This window comes from Cynara cardunculus (genome assembly GCF_001531365.2).
Source record: "Cynara cardunculus var. scolymus isolate 2C chromosome LG 9, CcrdV1, whole genome shotgun sequence".
NCBI classification, from domain to species: domain Eukaryota; kingdom Viridiplantae; phylum Streptophyta; class Magnoliopsida; order Asterales; family Asteraceae; genus Cynara; species Cynara cardunculus.
Window position 1 is genome coordinate 9,459,766 of NC_037536.1, and position 18,334 is coordinate 9,478,099.

Genomic DNA, 18,334 nt, shown 5'->3' on the forward strand with positions numbered 1-18,334 from the left:
ACAATAGTAGCATGGTCACAGTGGGTGGTGATAGAATTCAGTTCCTTCCATAATTGTCAAAAAATGATGAATTCATTAATTTGTGAAATTCAATGAAATTTGAAAGATTCTATCAATTTCAAGAAATGAACCAAACAAAGTAATTGTAAATTGGTTGTCATTCCAATTTCATCAAATTCCTTCGAATTCCACGAACCAAACGACCCCTATCTAAGGGAACAAAACTATAAAAAGTTGTAAACCATAGCGACCAAAACAACAATAAACTATAAATCATAAAAACGAAAATAACAATAAATTACAAATCATAAAAACAAAAACTGCAATTTCTAAACCACAACGACAAAAAAAAAACATATTTTTTTACTAACCACAGGGACGAAAACGTAATTTACTCTAATTCAAAATAACAGTTTTATATAAGAATATAATTACATCATTAATATTTGGTTTGTCAGGAATATGTATTATATAAAGAGGGAAAATAGCAAAAACCATAAACAGTTAAAACTGAAATGGGAAAAATAGGCACCAAAAAACCATACACACTTGACAATTGACAAAGCAAACAGAATTCACAAGATATCTTACAAGTTATGAGGCCACACCCACACCATGTCTTGAAAAGTTCAGTTACTTGTGCTTGGCTTTTCGTTTTTCGATATTTTGCCTGGCGGCTTCGAACTCTTCGTCAGTAGGTTCCGAACTTGGTTGCCCTCCACCGTATTTGCTGAGTAGAGACGTGAACATCGAGTCTAGACCACCTTTTCTCTCGCTTTGACGCTGTGAAATGATGGCATACAGATCGTTCGGTTCTTTCTTTGATCTGTTGAGATCAGTTTGTTTCTTCAAACAAAAATAAACACTAGAAAAAGGACATAACCAGAAACTATAGAAGGATCATATGACTCACTTCTCCTTACGACGTAATGAGTCTGTAGGTGGTTTAGTGTCCAACACCTGTTTAGCCCATTTCTTATATGCTTTGGTTGACTTCAACTCTCCTGCAACAAGATAACAAACCACATGATGAACCCGTCTCACAAGTTGAACGACGGTTCTACTCTTTGGTGTAGAAGTCAAGTATAAGTATATCCGTTACTAGGGGAGTCTAAGTATGGGCTTGTTTGGTTTCGTTTGGTTTATTCTCATGTTTCAAAAGTGAAAAATGGGATCAATATTGATCAACCAATCCCATTCAGCTGTTTCTGGTGATATTGTCGAAGGTATTACCTGAAGAAATTGCATTATCAATGATGTCCTTGAATCGATGTGAATCAAGCTTAGGATCTGAGCATAGCATTGAACAGAAGAGCCTGTCGTGGATATCAAATAAGAGGTTAGACTTTTGAACGATTTCTTCTCAATATATACTAAAACCTCCTTTCTATTCTCAAGGGATCTTTTACTGAGCAAATTAATGGGGTTTCCACATAAGTGATTTTGTATCGAAATGAGGAATAGGAAATGTGTAAACCTGTTCATATGACCTTTGTACTTGTTGTAAAGATCAATCAAATCAGTTTTCTCTGATTCAGATCCTCTATATCTGGCTTCAAACTCTTCAATGTCAGCCTCCGTGACCTATAACGAGCATGCGATTTTTCTACTTTTTAGAGGAAATATAGAAGAATGAAATATCAATTTTTCTGAAAGTTGTATACAAGTAATAGAACCTTTTTGTACATGGATCTGAAGAAGTCCTTCAGATTTTGAACCACATCCCCAGCAAGATACTGCAAGTCAGCAACTTTCGAGGTTAAACAAAGCTTCAGATAAAGAGGAATGTGATGAAAACTTGTGTAACTGTAAAATCGCAAAGTTACTCACAGCATCATCAACACAGCCGGTCTGATCATAAAGCATCCGTTTATCCTCATCACCAAGTATCGACACAACTTTCTGCAGTTGCTGAAATTTTTCTTTAGCATCCTACATGTAAACAAGTGGAAGTCAAAAAAGGCAATCGTGTCATAAAAATAAATTAAAATGTTTGAATGGGACAAAGTAAATATCAAATTCACCTCTTCATCAGGATTCTTATCAGGATGTAATCGCAATGCCAACTTATGGTATGCCTTCTTTATCTCCTGCTGAGATGCTGTTCTTTCTACCCCAAGAATCTAAAAAGCATTTTGTCATCGGAAACATATTAGTTTGTCAACTCGGGTTTGAAATGTATGCATTACTCTCTATTTCAAATGCTTACAAGATGCATCATTTTGGTTCTAAATCGTGGGTAATCAAACACAGAATACAGTGGGCAATATTTCAGGTTATATAGTGGAAATCACCAACAATGGAGTATTAGATCTCAAGTTTTAGGAAATAACAAGTTCTAGTCTCATCAAATGTCTGTCTTTTTTCTGCAAGTATAATAACTTCTTCACTAGTTCTAATAGACTTTGATGTGAATCAAATGGCTGTTCATATGCCTTTATCTACGGAGGTTCAACCAAAGGCACGTTACCTTATGTTTTCTAATATGAATCTTGTCTCTTAACTATTGGAGATCCCATTTCCGCACACATTCAAGATATTATGCAAGGAAAAACTACACAAGTGACAATGGCATATCTATGTGGATATAAAGGGTCCTTATAATTGTAGTTATTTGTATTGCACTTTATGTTCCCTTGTTTGTGTAACCTATTTCTCTTACATATGTCCTTGATGCATTTTCTATTGCTTGTTTGCACACTCTCATATGTAACCTACAAGACAAGGTCTTCATAGAACAACCTCTCTACCTTATCCTAACTCCAAACCCCAACGCTTGCATGGAATTTACTTGGTCCGCTTGATTTGGTTTTTATTTTCTATCTTGTAGCAAAGTTCCAGTTTTTTACATTGCTTATAATCCAAATGAACTATTTGGCATATTAAATCTAAGTAAGGGTTGGGTTTAGGTGAGATGGAGAGTTAAAAGTGAGAAGCGTAAGAAGGGATCTCCACCCTTAGATGCACATTAGGATGAGATGCACCGAGATGAACCAAATCAATCCCCGTATCAAGCATGATTCATGGGCGGGTTTGAAATTAACGTAACTTGGTTGACGAATATAGTTTATGTTCCGCTAATGTAGCGGCTTGTCGAGCATTTGACAAACACCATCCATTTCGAATGGGATTTGTCCTGTGGACATACAAGCAATCCAATCCCTAGGATTTCAAGAGTAACACTTCTCATCTTAACTCTCATTTTCACACAATCCTTCACAATCCTTCGCCTTTAAGTAAACTGTAACATATGGGATTGTAAGTAATTTACTAATTTTTTATTAAAACCCCAGCTCATAAAAGAAGGCTAGAACGCATAAGGATCTGAGACCTAAAGCCAATAGGGTAATATAATCAAACTCAGATTTACAACATATTTCTCATATATTTGAACTTGCCATATTAGTTGTTCGTAATTAAAAAACTATCAGCAACACTATTTGCAATTGAATCATAGACATGAAAATTGCCGATATGATTAGATACTGAGACACTAATGACGATTGCTTGAAACAAAAAACCTAGGTTTAGCCCAAAAAAAATCTATGATGGTTAGCACTATGAAAACTGAAGCATAACACCCCCTAATCTTTTCGCTCTAAACAGTCATAATAGAAGGGTGTGAAAAACAATCATTGATGAAGCAGCTACAAACGAAATCGTTAGTGGATTTCTATTGAAAGTTTAGAATCAGATGAGATACCTCATACAAGCTCTTATCATTCGATAAAGACGAAGACTCGTCTAGATTGCGTTGATTTTGTTGCTGTTGTTCATCGTCGTCTTCCATGATTTCCTCACGAATCGAAGTATCCTTCCTTTTACCCATTTTTAGAGGAAATTCGTTGATGCAATAATACCACAAATTGAATTCAAATCGAATCTGAGATATATACTGTGGAAAAATAAAAAACTAATGGGCTATGAATTCAATCGAACTGCTGATTTTTCCCGCCACAACATCCCTTACACTACAGTTCAATTATTCCCGCCATTGCAACAGGTGAAAGTCGTAGTGTCATACTCATAGCGTCCCTGTTTTGTTTTTGAATAAATTACATGAACAGTCCCTGCCCTTTTTTATTATTGTTGTAAGGGTTTGTTTGTTTACTTTTTTTAACGGTTTTAGTAAGAGGCCGTCTCTGAATCATTAAGAGATGAATCTTGTTTGGCAAAAAAAAATCTTTTTTAATCGTTCTAAAATTTTTCGAATGATTTTGCATCTTGTGTCTCCTTTAACCATTCAGTGTTCTAATTTTATTGTAAACAATTATATTTTATTTTATAATATATTATGAGAACGTCTTAATCATTCTGACCACTTAATAATTCTGCATCAAACCATTTAGCAACTATCAAACAACCCCTAAGAGTAAATTACATCCTTAGTTCTTGTGGTCTACACAAAATCATACTGTGTGTTTCTAAATGAAAATAATTATGAAAAACGTTCACGTGGCATTTTATTACGTCTTTGGTCCCTTTGCCCTAACACCGTTAGATGATTCTATTAAGTAGGTTAATTAGAAGGATAATTTAATCATTTCATATTTTTTAGGTTTCTATTAAAACTATAGAGACCAAGAATGTAATATATTTTAATATCATAGTCCTACCTCGTTCTCTCTCTCACATCTCTTTTGATGATATATACATACAAACATTATATATATATATATATGTATGTATATGCAGTGACGGATGCAGAAACTTTATTTAGTGGGGGCATCTTTTAAGGATGTCAAAAAAAATTTGAAACTCAATAATTCTTTCGAACTACTACGATTTTGGGTTATTCAGTTTTCGGCTTAAAGGTCCACTTTAATTGAATAAAAATAATTTATTCATTAGTATTATAGCAAACAAAACAAGAGAAATAAAATGAATTTTAACAGGTTAACACTTAGAAGTTAAAAGAATTAGAGTTTAATTGATCAAGTAATGACTCCTTCAAGAAAGAGTTCTAAATGAATGACAATAATTAGAATTGAGTTTAACTTTTATTTGTTCCAAACCTATTAATAATTTTAGGTTAACAAAAAATAAAAATACAAATATACTACTCATGGGGTTTATTGGGGGTCTGTGCCCCCTACCCCTTTGATGTGAATCCGCCAATGTGTATGTGTATTTATAGCGTATATTTCAAATGCAACTATGTTTATTTGTATAAACAATGCAATCCAACCAATTGAAATATTTATGGAAATGATGAGAGTTCATTTATTATAATTTGAATATTTATGGAAGATGATTCGAGTTTATTAATTATGATAACTACTTTATATTATGAAACAATCAAAACTTTTATGAAATCACATATTCATCAAATTAAATGGATGGTTGAGATTGAGTTGTATTGATTGTACAAATGTAAAAGGTTGCATAATAACTCACATATCTCTTAGAGAGGAGGAGGAGGAGGTTTACTTTGTAAACCACGTTATTTGTACAAACCTCATTCAACCAATCATAATTTTTCATTTTGTTCATTTTTTTATAATTATGAGATGTTGATTAATCATTTTTATTGTGGAGGATTTTAATCATAGATATTATCATCTTCATTATTTTAGTTTTAGATAAATACATGAAACAGTTTCATTAAAATTTCATTAAGTATTATATGAAATAATTTCATAACCATATATGAAACAATTTCATCAAAAAAAAAGTATTATATGAATCAATTTCACAAGATTAAATAATTTCATGAAAAAAATTCATAAGATTAAACAATGAAATMGACGGATGAGGGTGGTTTGCACGGTTTGTACAAATTGGGTGGTTTGCATTTGATCGTTTCTCTCTCTTTATATATATGTATATATATGTATATATATGTATATATATGTATGTATGTATGTAGGGGTGAGTTCAAATAAAAACCACTCAATTTGTAAAACCGTGAAAACCTCATTCAACCAACTATAATTTTTCATTTTGTTCATTTTTTTGTAATTAGGAGAGGTTGATTAACCATTTTTATTGTGGAGGGTGTTGATCTTGGATATTATCATCTTCATTATTTTAATTTTAGAGAAATACATGAAACAGTTTCATTAAAATTTCATTAAGTAGTATATAAAACAATTTCATCACCACATATGAAACAACTTCATCAAAAAAGTATTATATGAAACAATTTCACAAGATTAACAATTTCATGAAAAAATTTCATAAAATTAACGACGGATGAGAGTAGTTTTTACGGTACGGTTTTTACAAATTGGAGTGGTTTTCATTTGATCGCTCCTCTATATATGTATGTATGTATATGTACGTATGTGGGGGAGCGATCAAATACGACCTATCTATATTTGTACAAACCGTGCAAATCATATCATCTGTTAAATCTCATTGTTTAATTTAACGAAATTGTTTCATTAAATTGTTTAATCTTATGAAATTGTTTCATACAATCCTTTTCTTGATGAATTTGTTTCATATATGGTTGTTTCTATGTTGTAATGAAATTGTTTCATGTATTTCTCTAAAATTAATACAATGAATATGATAATATCCACAATTAACACCCTCCACGATAAAAATGACCAATCAACCTCTCAAAATTACAAAAAATGAAAATTTATGATTGGTTGAATAAGGTTTGCACGATTTGACACATTATTTATATTTGTTGGTACATTAGCTCTTAAGGTTAATACCAGTGTAATATTTTATAAGTGATTATTTGTCTAGGGGTCGTTTACCAAACACTTATCCGAGTAAGCATTTACCAAGTCACATTACCTCACCGGATTAATATGGTAAGGACTAAGAATCTTACCCGGTAAGAACGAGACATGGACCATGAGTATTACCCGGTAAGTGAGGGCGACGACTCTTACCACGGTAAGCGTTTATCGGGTGAATTGTTGAATACAATATTGTTTTGATGGACTAAAATCTTACCCGGTAAGTAAATGATAGTGTTAAATTTTACTGGTAAGCACTTACCGAATAAGTGTTTAGTAAACGGCCCTTAATATGTTTTATTACTTAGTTACTTGCCAATGTTTGTCCAGTGGCTTAAGAATATGACACGAGAACTCATAAAATCAGTTTCTAGGGCCTTAAATGAAGGGTTGAAAATATAGAAGTTTTCAGATACACAAACATGTTAATTGTTATATTAATTGATCTTAAAATCTCTACATAATACAAGTATAACTTAGGGGTCGTTTACCAAATACTTACCCGGTAAGTGTTTATTGGTAAATTTTAACACTATAATTTATTTACCGGGTAAGATTTTAATCTATCAAAACGACATCGTATGCAACAATTTACCCGGTAAGCGCTTACCATGGTAAGAGTCGTCGTCCTCACTTACCGGGTAATACTCTTGGTTCTTGTCTCGCTCTTACAGGATAAGATTCCTGGTCTATACCATATTAATGCGGTGAGGTAATGTTACTTGGTAAGCACTTACCGAGGTAAGCGTTTGGTAAACGGCCCCTTAGTTGTCAACATGAATTAGATAAAATTTCCGTGTAGGGCAGACATAATCAACTTGATCAAGAATGTAATTAGTCGGGTTGAGTTATACACTTAAAATATTATTAATGAGGTATTATTTGCCGAAATAGTTGGGTTGAATCAGTATGACCTACCTCTTTGGACGCATAAATGTTAAAAAAAATCCATCAAACAAAAGTACTAGCATTATCAAGTACAACGGATATCATTTGATCTTTCAAATGGTATTCATATATCAAATTAAACACTGCATGTTTATGGAGATCTTATATGAATGGGTGATTGATAGTGTTATCACAGACGTATTATTATTTTTTATGGCTAAAATGATCTGTTGGTCCCAGATGAATCTTGTAGATCCCATATTACAACGAAATCAAGACTGACTTAATATTCAATATAGATTACATGAAGAACACAATGTACAAGACTGTTTATTATTGAAAAACATAAAGCAAACTTACAGAGCAATCTCTCTCTCTAATCGACTCTTATTAGACTCTCATACATGAATTCTAAAACCCAAGACAACTATTTATAGGTGTCAAATACAATGTAAGCCCAATGCCCAATTACAAAATATTACAATATAATACATGAAACTGACTTTATAAAACTTTCAATATCTTGAGGCTAATCTAGATCCAACAATCTCCCCCCTAAAGTTTTATAAATGAAGCATTTTCTGAAGCCTTTAGATAATCTCCCCCTGCTTTCTTTGGAAAATGTTAGTGTTGCTCATCTTTGAATAACATATCAAACCCCCCCCCCCCCAAATTGAATAAGCTCTTTCTTCAGTTTCATCTTATTTTTATTTAATGTTCCTTCAGTACCACTGATTGCACCAAAAGCAGCTTTAAACTGTACACATCTCAACACAACCATTAACTTCAGAATCCCAGCCAACCCATAAGCATATTGATTCATCCAACAACATGATAGATAATGTGTGAGTTACGTGACATTTCATTGTGCAGAAACAGTCTAATAACAAAGAATCTTTCTTTGAACCTTGAGTTGAATAAGCTTTCAGCTTAAGAACTTGTACTGATAAGCTCACAAATTAGGGGTTCAATATCAGCTTGAATAATTCAGAATAAACACCTTTTGATAATGAAACTGGAAAAAAACAACATCAAGAACATAGCTTCTTGATCAATAGATGTCGATCAAGAAAGATAAGTCGATTTCCTTCATACTTTCACAAAACTTAATAACTAAACCCAGATCCAAAATTCTCAATCAGTTGGATGATTATCGACACTCAAAACTCTAAATCACAACCATACCTCCAAAACAATGATTGTAATCATTCAAACCTCTATTTGATCGGGTTAGATAAATGATTGAGAAACTCAAAGGTCTGGTAACTCCAGAAACTCTAGAACAATGATTACAAACCTTCAAAATTCTGATTGATCAGGTCAAAGCAGTGATTGAAAGCACTCAATGGTCTAGCCTCTTGTGCAAAACTTTAGAGTAATGATTGCAAATACTCAAACTTCTAACCAGTCTAATCAAATATTGAATTTAATCATTCAGTTCTGAAAAACTTAAGCTTGATAATATTTACCAAAAAGTCAAATTTTTGGCCTAGCGGTATCGTAGCCCTTGGCCTTCTAGGAGGTCAGGGGTTCAAACCTCACCATAGGTGAGGAGGGTGTGTGAGTTTATTTGTTACATTTGTCGTATATAAATATTATATACTTAAAAAAAATCAAATTTTGACTTCCTAAAGTCAAATGTTGACAAAATGTTGATGATGCTTTTGTTGGGCAAAATTTGAATAAAGAACACCATCCAATATAGCATAGAGTTGTCTTGGGCAAAGACTAAAATAAGTACAATAAGGTTATACATAGTATAACTCGTAGAGGTGAGCGATTACTATGGATGAGAATGATATCGCCCATGGCTTAGGCGGTTTCCTCAATTAAGAATGTATATCGCCTATGCCTTGGCCGATATACTCAAATTTCCAAAAATTGCTCAACATTAACAGACATCGCTTGAGGCTTGAGCGATATACTTCGAATATCGCTTGAGGCTTGAGCGATATACTTCGAACACCGCTTGATGCTTAGGTGATATAGGCAAACTGCTTAATATGAGAATATCACTCATCAAATAAAATATCGTAAAACAAAGATATCGCTTGACACTTGCGCGATTTTTAAGCTTCAAAGACCACACGAATATCGCACATCACATGGGCGATATATGAGTATATCGTTCAACACTTAAGCGGTGTTCTCCAATATCGCTCATGTCTTAGGCAGTTTACACAAATATCGCTCACCTCTTGGATGGTATCCTCAAATATCGCTCAATTCATTAAAAAATTGCCCAAGTCCAAAAACCGCTCAAAGTAGTTTCAAAAATAGCCAAGTACACCAACATCTTCAATGGACGATATCCACCAAATATCGCTCAATACAACCTTTAAATCTTCAACGAGTGATGTTCTTGATGAATATCTTTCAAGGCAATATTCATCAAGCGATATTCATGGATCTAACAGTTCAGCTCAAATAGTTTGACTAAAAATCCATCAAAATCCAAGATTTGTTCAAAGAAAGTCCAACTTGATGATCATAACATGTTCGAAAACACAAATAGGTAAATCTATAAGCTTGAATTGGATTAAAACATCCAAAATCATAATGAATTTGATCAAATACGCTCAAAACAGTCGAACATGGAAATTGTTCATTCACGAGTACTATTCCATTGCAAAAACATATTCAAAACTTGAATTTTGTTGCAAAAGATGATCATATCAAATAAAATTTGATTCAATTATGCTCTGATACCACATGTTGATCCCAGATTACAACAAAATCAAGTTTGAATTAATATTCAAGATAGATTGCATGAAGAACACAATATACAGACCTGTTTGATATTGAAAACAGAAAACAAACTTATTAAGCAATATCTCTCTAATCGATTCTCATTAGACTCTTATACATGAATTCTAAAACCCAAGACACCTATTTATGGGTGTCAAATACAATGTAAGCCCAATGCCCAATTATAAAGCATTACAATACAATACATGACACTGACTTTATAAAACTTTCAATATCTTGGGCTAATCTAGACCCAAAAGACCTACAAGAGCTTTTAGATAATAGTTTGTAGATGGGGAGGGGGGTGAATACAAACACATAGTTTTCACTTTATTCATAAGAGAAGATTTTGCAGATTGTTTACGGGAGAAGATCAGATTAAGAACTTATCTAAATAATCTAGGAAGCACACAAGTTACACATAAGAGCAAGAGAGAGTGTTTACTTTAGAATGTGTTATTCTTTGCTCGAGTAAGATTAGCTTTGCATTTGAGAAGAGAGCCTTCTTGCATTTAATGCAAGTCATAGGGTATAAAGCACGTGACAAACTTCTAGTTGAGAGTTTGTTCTTTGTCTTCAGATATACAGGTTTTTGGCAGTATATGAACAATACTCTTTCATAAATTAGGTAAGTACGCTTGGAGACAATAGAGTGACTCCGTACATGTGCTTTATTATGTGAGATATGGGGTTGTCCTTTATGTGCAGGAGGATAAGACAAAAACTAATCTTGTAGAGCAAGATTCATTTGAACGTTGACACTTGCATAACTGTAGAGTTTCTTCAGCCTTCATTGAATCTTGATTAGATTTCTCACTTTGATGTAGGCATGCTTGTTGTCACTAAACCCGCTTCAGATCATGAACTACTTGTCTCTATCTTCAGCTATATCTCCGATATTCTGAAGGTTCCTTTGGTGTGAGTTTTGTCTTATTGAAGAATACTAATCCCTTAGAAAATTTTACAATACATATTTAGCGAAAACTGAACAGACTTAGTGATGATCGTTGAAACTGAATAAAAACAGAACTAAGTATTTTTTGCTAAGTATAAAGGATCATGATAATATCATTGAGAGAGTTTGGATCAACAATCTCCCCCTATTTGATGATGACAAAGCAACAAAAAAGAAAATTGCTTAGTTGTTACAGTATGGAAAAAGAACTTGTAAGATACATGTCCCTTTTACTGTTTTTTGGGATCTTTTTCAGTATCAGAGTATATTATGGAAATTCATTTATTCGGAAAGAATTACAAGAGAGAGAATGAGGTTGCATAACATAAATAACTTAGGGGTAAAACAGATGCCTCAGGGCTAGGGCGAATTTCAATAGATGAGACCTATTGAGAGGTCTCAGCTAGATGAGAAGGCTTCTCTTGTGAAGTTTTCTTAACCCTCTTTGAGGGATTAATAAGGCTTCAAATTGTGTCCTCTTTCGAGAGGATAGGGAGGTAGCAACTTGGGTAGACTTTGGAGGTTGAACTAAAGTCGTTGTTGCTGAAAGAGAAGAAGAAGGAAGAGAAGAAGTATTGACTATCCTCAGCATTATGGGGAATAAACCAACATCTAAAAGCTTGGACTTGTGATCAAGAATCCTTGATCCAAGCCTGCAGAGGGAAGGTCACCCCGAACGGGGTATTGCTTTTTCAACATCCTTGAGATGATATCGCTCAGGAACCTTGTGTACGGGACGACCTTTTTCCCGTTGACACTTGTTCAGCTTCAGCGTCAGGTCGTCAAAAATCAGCTGAGCAAAGTCATCGTTTTTGTTCCTTTTGATCGAGTAGCCAATTTTCAGTGCTACCCGACTTGCTTGTTCTTTGTCACCTGTTTTCCTACCTATGCACTGAATGAAGTGAGAGAAGAGGTTTTGCCAAACTGTAGACATCTGATTCTTCTCAATCTTGGTCAAAGACTTGTTGAGTTCTGAATCAGAGTCCTTCTTTAGCAGCCATTCATAGTGAATACCGTCGAGCGATAGCTTTACTTTCAGGGTCTTGTGCGAATAAGGGAGGAACCTTGGGAAGCTGTAACGCTGAGCAAATGGTTCCAGACCTAAAGTTCATCGTCACGTTGTTGATCTGGCATGAGATCTTGATATAGGGGTTCCCAAGCATGTCTGTGGTAGTCTTTACCTCAACAGTGAACCATAACTGCTTCAATATGTCTTTCACCATCATTGTTTATCGTAAAAAGATGGCATGAAGGAATTGAAATTTCTTGGTAAAACCTAGAGGAATTTACATTCCAACATATACAAAAATTCAAATTCCTTATCAAAACCCAAAGAATGAACCACATGCTTAATTGAGATTCAACCAATGGAATTTACCATTCCAGTTCTTTCCAATTCCGTCGAACCAAATGTCACCTAAATACAATGTATCGCTTTGTAATATGTAACTCTTTAATTTCAGGTTTACAAGTAATAACAATAGATCGACTATTTTTGTCAATTTCCTGAAATTCATGGTATTTGAAAATGCATTATCCAAACACCTAATGGCATGATGGTAATAAAGTAGTGGTGAGGTGAAGGCAAATTTGGGCCTCACCGACTACGTGATAGAAAATGAGAGTTTCGTTGGCAGGAAGGAAGAAAACAAGTCTTAAATAGGTCGAACGACTGATAAGAGGAGATCACAATCCCATCCCACCCCCAATTTAATCAAAAATCTCCAATCTCCTTCGATTTCTTCGACCATATCATCCGATTAATTTACTCAATTACAGGTGAAATTGATTTCTTTCTCGATGTTTATCATTCAATTTCATGATTTTGGTTTGAATATCGTCACAAGAGTTTGCCATACCTAGATCGATATAAAACTATTGGGTTTTCCCGTGTTTGTATTTGTATTTTGCAGTAGAGATCGTTCTTGGTCTTCGATGTTTGATAGTTGGGGGGTGAAATTTGAAATCAATTCCTCTTAATTTTGGCGATGATTAGGGTTTCCTTTGTTTTCTTTTAGTCGGCCGTTTTTTTTTATCTCAATTTTGGTTTGTATTCGCGTCGTGGAAGATATATACGATCTCTGTATGTTAATTTACTTTCCAAGGAATGATGATGTTGTGTGCCTTTGGTTTTCAAGTGTGATTTTGAAAGTTGGATAATCTGTAAAATCGTATGTGATGATGAATATTTGGGGTTTTATCATCTGCTGTTTATTGGATTGGGATGTGTATCCAATTGTGGTTTCACTGTTTTTTGTTGTAATAGCTTGTTTGCCAAGTGATCTAGTGGCGGTATTCTCTCTCTCTTAAGTTTCATTTGTCAGCTTCTATATGAATTGGTATGGGAATAGATTGGTTGAGCCAAGTTTTGAGGAATATAAGAAGTAGATAGAACCTAATATACCTACTCTTTTTAGATACTGCAATAAGCAAATTATGAGTATTGCCTTTTCTGTTCATATAAGTTAAATTTATGTTATCTATTGACAAATCTTTCCTCACTTGGTGCATGCAGGTATTAACTTATTATGTTTGTTTATAAAAAACTTACCCCGATTAATTTGTTTCAGTTGTTGATCAGGCATTTGCTGAACTGTCATTATGCTTATGCAGGCTTGATAGTTGATATTATGTACTATTCTTTACTTGCTTAGTGAGGAATTAATGTTATTTAACTAAAGCTTTCTATATGATTTGAAAGTTCATGCATACTATGCTTTGTGCATGAAGGTTAATTAAACCACTGTTCGTAAACTTTTGTATGTGATTTTCATTTTGAGTTTTTCTGGGCACCATTTAAGGGATGGGGAGGCTGCTTTTTGCCAATGTACTTGTTAAAGCCAAAGTTTTGCTTGCGTGGTCAAAGATATTCGTTAAACATCCACTGAATAAACTTCATACTCTGGTGGAACACCCAGATTGAAAATATAATCTTTTTGCTCTTATACAAAATATCAGTTTTCTTCTTCTCACTTTATTCCGCAGGCTGTATTGCTTATTTGTATCTGTGTTTTCTTGTTATTTCTACTTTCCTATGAGTCACATAGGTGGATGTAGAACCATCCAGTTAAATCAGTGGTGATGGTTGGTTAATTCAGCGCTATGGATGATATGCAATTCTTGACACTGCTCGTCACCACAATGTAGTAGTTATCACATTAGATTGCTACCTTGAACAACAGAGGCATCAAGCTGCGCGATCTTGATTTCCTTAAAGTGCTTGTAAATTGTACATTGCTAAATATTTTGTTAATAAATGATTCCAAAACTCATTCAATTTTAATCTGCCTACCCATCTTGGAAAGTGCTAATATAACTAGAGCACTAATTAATAAGTACTATAACCGTCAAAGAAAATAATCAATTGTTGAGAGGGGGATGGATCTTATTTCTCTCATGTAGAATAGGAATTGTTGAATGTTGGACTTCTCGGTGTGTGATGGATCTAAAATTTCATTTGCTTTCTTGGTATATTGTTACCCTGTAGATATCTTCCATGGTGATGCCTGAAGTTCATTCTTTCTACCAGGGTATGCAAGTTACATGTATGATTTTAGATAATAGTGATCCTCTAGTCACATTGAACCATTGATCAAGTCATAGCTTGGGCCTTTGAGCTCCTGCCTTCATTTATTTTTTGATTATGAGCATAATAACCACCATTTATTGTCATTATATATTTCCTCAAATGATTATTAATGATTCATGATAAAGCACCTGCATATGTCTTGTTATTAAATTTTGTCTTCTTGAAACTCAATGCTATCTGAAGTCAATTTGAATAGTGAGGCTAGTATTTACTTGAAATGATGAGATCCACCTCTATCCTTCCATAGTTATTTAACAAATAATACTTCTTAACTGCTTGTGGTATCAAGTGTGGTTGAAAAGGTTACTTTTGTCAGTTTGTGGGTCAGTTACTGAAATAACACGAATGTATTTGGTAAAATAATTTCTATACCCAGTTGGGTGTCATTTGCATTACATGGGTTGATTTAACTTGCATGACCCCAATTGAGGTGTTTAATGCACCGGCACACCTGCCACACCACAATGACCCAATAAATAAATGTGACGGTGGAGCCCAAGATGCTGAGGAAGGCTAGGAGTGGAGGAGGTATAGTTACAAGTCTAGGTGTTACTAATGCTAGAGCCAATTTGACCATGAAGGTGCCTGCTACAGGAGTATGAGAGACCAGCATTTTATATCTCAAAGATGTGGAGTCTATGTCATATGGAAGTACTAACTTTACCATTTTTAAGCATTGTGTTCAAGATCACATGATAGGGAGGTTCTATTTTGCTGATTGGATTTGGTGGATGTGGTTTGGTCAAATTAAAAATGGTAGGCCTAAATAATGTGTTCAATGTGAATATTTGAATGCCAGATGACAGTTGCTGGCATGGTGTTAGCACAATAAGTATTTCACACAAGTGTACAGTGTACCAAAATAGCTTACCGGATGAGACCACCCATCTACCCCTGATGAACCATGTTCCACTAACTACTAGTAGCATGCACCAATACGTTCTGTGGATCAACATGTAAGACGAGTCAGGCAGCATTGGGTCTGACATACAGTGAACTGTCAACAATATTTAATCTGTTGGGGCTTGTGATGCTAATTTAAGTTATTACTCGCATTTAGTTCTTCATGGGATACTGCAGAGGAAACTGTCTTCTTATCAGCCTTTTATTAAATTTTGCAATACAGCTTACATAATAAGATATCTACGCATATGATAATCTTTTCTTTGATTAGATATGGTAAGCCTGTATAAAAGTTATTAGTATGTTTAAAGCTTTTCGCCTAAAATGGAAGAGAGCTTAACATGTTTAAGGTGTTTGATTGATTTTTGTAACATTCCCACCTATTTTGATCTAGGCAACAGTGTGTTTTAGTTGTGTGTTAAAAGGAATTTGTGGCCTATGTGCAGTTGCACATGGGGCAGTTAGAGTGGGCATTTCTTGATTCATATTGTATGTTGAGTCATCACAGGTGGCTTAATGGATCATCCATTATATGCCAAGTCAATCTCAACTATATTCTCTAGTAATTACCAATTGAGCAAATTTGACTCACTTGTAGTTGATTTTAATCTATTTCCATGTTAGACGATAAGAATATATGTATTTGTATTCAGCATCATCATGTTTTCAGTGTATGTCTTGCTATATAAAGTTATATCAACGTAGTTGTTTTGGCTTGACTCGGCTATAGGTTACCTAATTGGAAAACTGAGGGATGCTTAGAATCCTTGAGACTTGATAGGAGTTGCCACTGGCTGTGTCTTATTGCCTTAAGCACATTGAATGACACTTTGGTTGTAGAGAGGATAATGCATACAGAAAAGTAGAAAGAACTAACAAGGCCCTTGAATATATATATATATATATATATATATATATATATATAGATATATATATATATATATATAGATATATATATATATATATTCCCACATTTCGTGATTTTGACTTTTGTGATGGCTTTCTTATGATGGTCTTTTTCAGTTTTCTAGTACCCTTCTTTCCTGCTCAGGTCTTTCACTAGTTAGCAATTGGGTAATGATTGATACCTAGACTTATGCAGGGAAGTTTGACAGATGGAATCTACCAAAGAGACAGGGTGCCAGGCGGCTCCAGAGGGCCCTATTCTTTGCATCAACAACTGTGGCTTCTTTGGGAGTGCGGCCACCATGAACATGTGTTCTAAATGCCACAAGGAGATGATATTGAAGCAGGAACATGCGAAACTTGCAGCTTCATCCTTTGAGAACATCGTGAATGGTGGTGGCAGTGAGGATGTGGTGGCTACTGAAGCCATCAAAGCAGCAGCAGCAGCGCCGGTGGAATTGAAAATGGTTCCAACACAAGCACGGCCTGATGACTCCTCAAGTCAACAAGTCGTGGAGGCTAAGGTGAAAGAGGGACCCAGCAGATGCATGACTTGTCGTAAGCGAGTAGGATTAACGGGGTTCAATTGCAGGTGTGGAAATCTGTTCTGCTCTGCTCATCGCTACTCGGACAAACACGAGTGTCCTTTTGATTACCGAAGTGCTGGTCGTGATGCGATAGCGAAGGCGAATCCTGTGGTGAAAGCTGAAAAGCTTGATAAGATATGAAGAAAGGGTCCTATAAAGGGTATTATGATACTTGTAGTGAAAAGTTGAAGTTGCCCCTTTGTCTGGTGGGATTGTTTGAAAGTTGATTTAGAAAAGCCGTGAAGACGGGGGGCACCTTGCCAGTGTTATGAACATACTTATTCTCATTGTCGATTGGTAGGGATTGGTATGGTTTGGTTTGGTTTGGTTTCGGTTTGGTTCGGTTCCAATGTGTGTGTGTTTGTGTGTGTTTGGATGTTTGTGGTCTCTACATAGATGGATGGATCTGTTTGTGTTGATGATCTGTAATTATGAATCCCTTCATCTTGCAAAACTCATTAATGATATGCCATTTCCTGAAAAAGGGGAAATGTGTAATGGAAGTTTCTAGGAGTTGGGTTACTTTTGGAATGAAGAGACCAGAACATTCTAGAAAAATGTTCTGGTTGGGAATTGGAAGTTCTAAAGAAGTTGGGTTGTTTTTTGTGGATGAAGATTGAAAGCAGGTAAGTTGTGAAACTTGATTCATATGCTATGTTGGTTGGAATTTTACAAAATCAATCTTACCCTTTATGTCTATGTACATCTTACTTCTTTTGTCTATCTAGTTTAATTTTTCGGGATCTTGAAAACCGCAATCGACTAATGTCTTGAATCTCGTCGTATGATCAATCAAGATTCTCTTCATTCAAAAACCCTGTTTTTATACGAGATATGTTTGGTTTGATCTGATCTGGTCTATTTGTATACTGAATATGTTTGGTTTACTCAAATCTCATGTGGTAAAATTAAGTTTCTTTTTTTGAAAACATGTTCTTAATTGTACTTTATTTTACAATTTGTCGCTTGACAAAATCTTGTTTGCGGATCGATGTAACAAAGGTTTTTATTAAACTACGTATTAAATCACATGTATTTTTAATAACAAATAACAATATAT

At 34.5% G+C, this 18,334-nt stretch overlaps 2 protein-coding genes across 4 annotated transcripts; one reads left to right on the forward strand and one right to left on the reverse strand.

The window, feature by feature from the left end:
- Positions 1–509: 509 nt before the first annotated feature.
- LOC112518211 (chaperone protein dnaJ 6-like) lies at positions 510–3,848 on the reverse strand. The gene is made up of 8 exons (XM_025125826.1): positions 3,704–3,848; positions 2,025–2,123; positions 1,831–1,932; positions 1,677–1,736; positions 1,478–1,584; positions 1,234–1,316; positions 914–1,004; positions 510–826 (listed from the first exon to the last, which is right to left on the reverse strand). The coding sequence occupies exons 1-8, from the start codon at positions 3,827–3,829 to the stop codon at positions 634–636; spliced, it is 861 nt and encodes a 286-aa protein (XP_024981594.1). The 5' UTR covers positions 3,830–3,848; the 3' UTR covers positions 510–633.
- Positions 3,849–12,890: 9,042 nt separating this feature from the next.
- On the forward strand, positions 12,891–17,774 carry LOC112518009 (zinc finger A20 and AN1 domain-containing stress-associated protein 4). Of its 3 annotated transcripts, none has more exons than XM_025125512.1 (2): positions 12,891–13,068; positions 16,884–17,774. In XM_025125512.1, exon 2 carries the CDS (start codon positions 16,897–16,899, stop codon positions 17,413–17,415), a length of 519 nt encoding a protein of 172 aa, XP_024981280.1. In that variant the 5' UTR covers positions 12,891–13,068; positions 16,884–16,896; the 3' UTR covers positions 17,416–17,774. The 3 variants fall into 3 exon arrangements, with proteins under 3 accessions (XP_024981280.1, XP_024981281.1, XP_024981282.1); XM_025125513.1 differs by having other exon boundaries at positions 12,896–13,068; positions 16,874–17,774; XM_025125514.1 differs by lacking the exon at positions 12,891–13,068 and adding an exon at positions 14,800–14,819.
- The last annotated feature ends 560 nt before the right edge of the window (positions 17,775–18,334 follow it).

What these genes read in the sequence shown, in the direction of transcription:
- LOC112518009 (XM_025125512.1), top strand. Translation starts at nt 16,897, where the DNA reads ATGGAATCTACCAAAGAGACAGGGTGCCAGGCGGCTCCAGAGGGCCCT.
- LOC112518211 (XM_025125826.1), bottom strand. Translation starts at nt 3,829, where the DNA reads ATGGGTAAAAGGAAGGATACTTCGATTCGTGAGGAAATCATGGAAGAC. An exon ending in ATGATAAGAGCTTGTATGAG is followed by an intron (nt 2,124 to 3,703) that starts GTATCTCATCTG and finishes AATGCTTTTTAG; the next exon opens with ATTCTTGGGGTAGAAAGAAC. An exon ending in ATAAGAATCCTGATGAAGAG is followed by an intron (nt 1,933 to 2,024) that starts GTGAATTTGATA and finishes GTTTACATGTAG; the next exon opens with GATGCTAAAGAAAAATTTCA.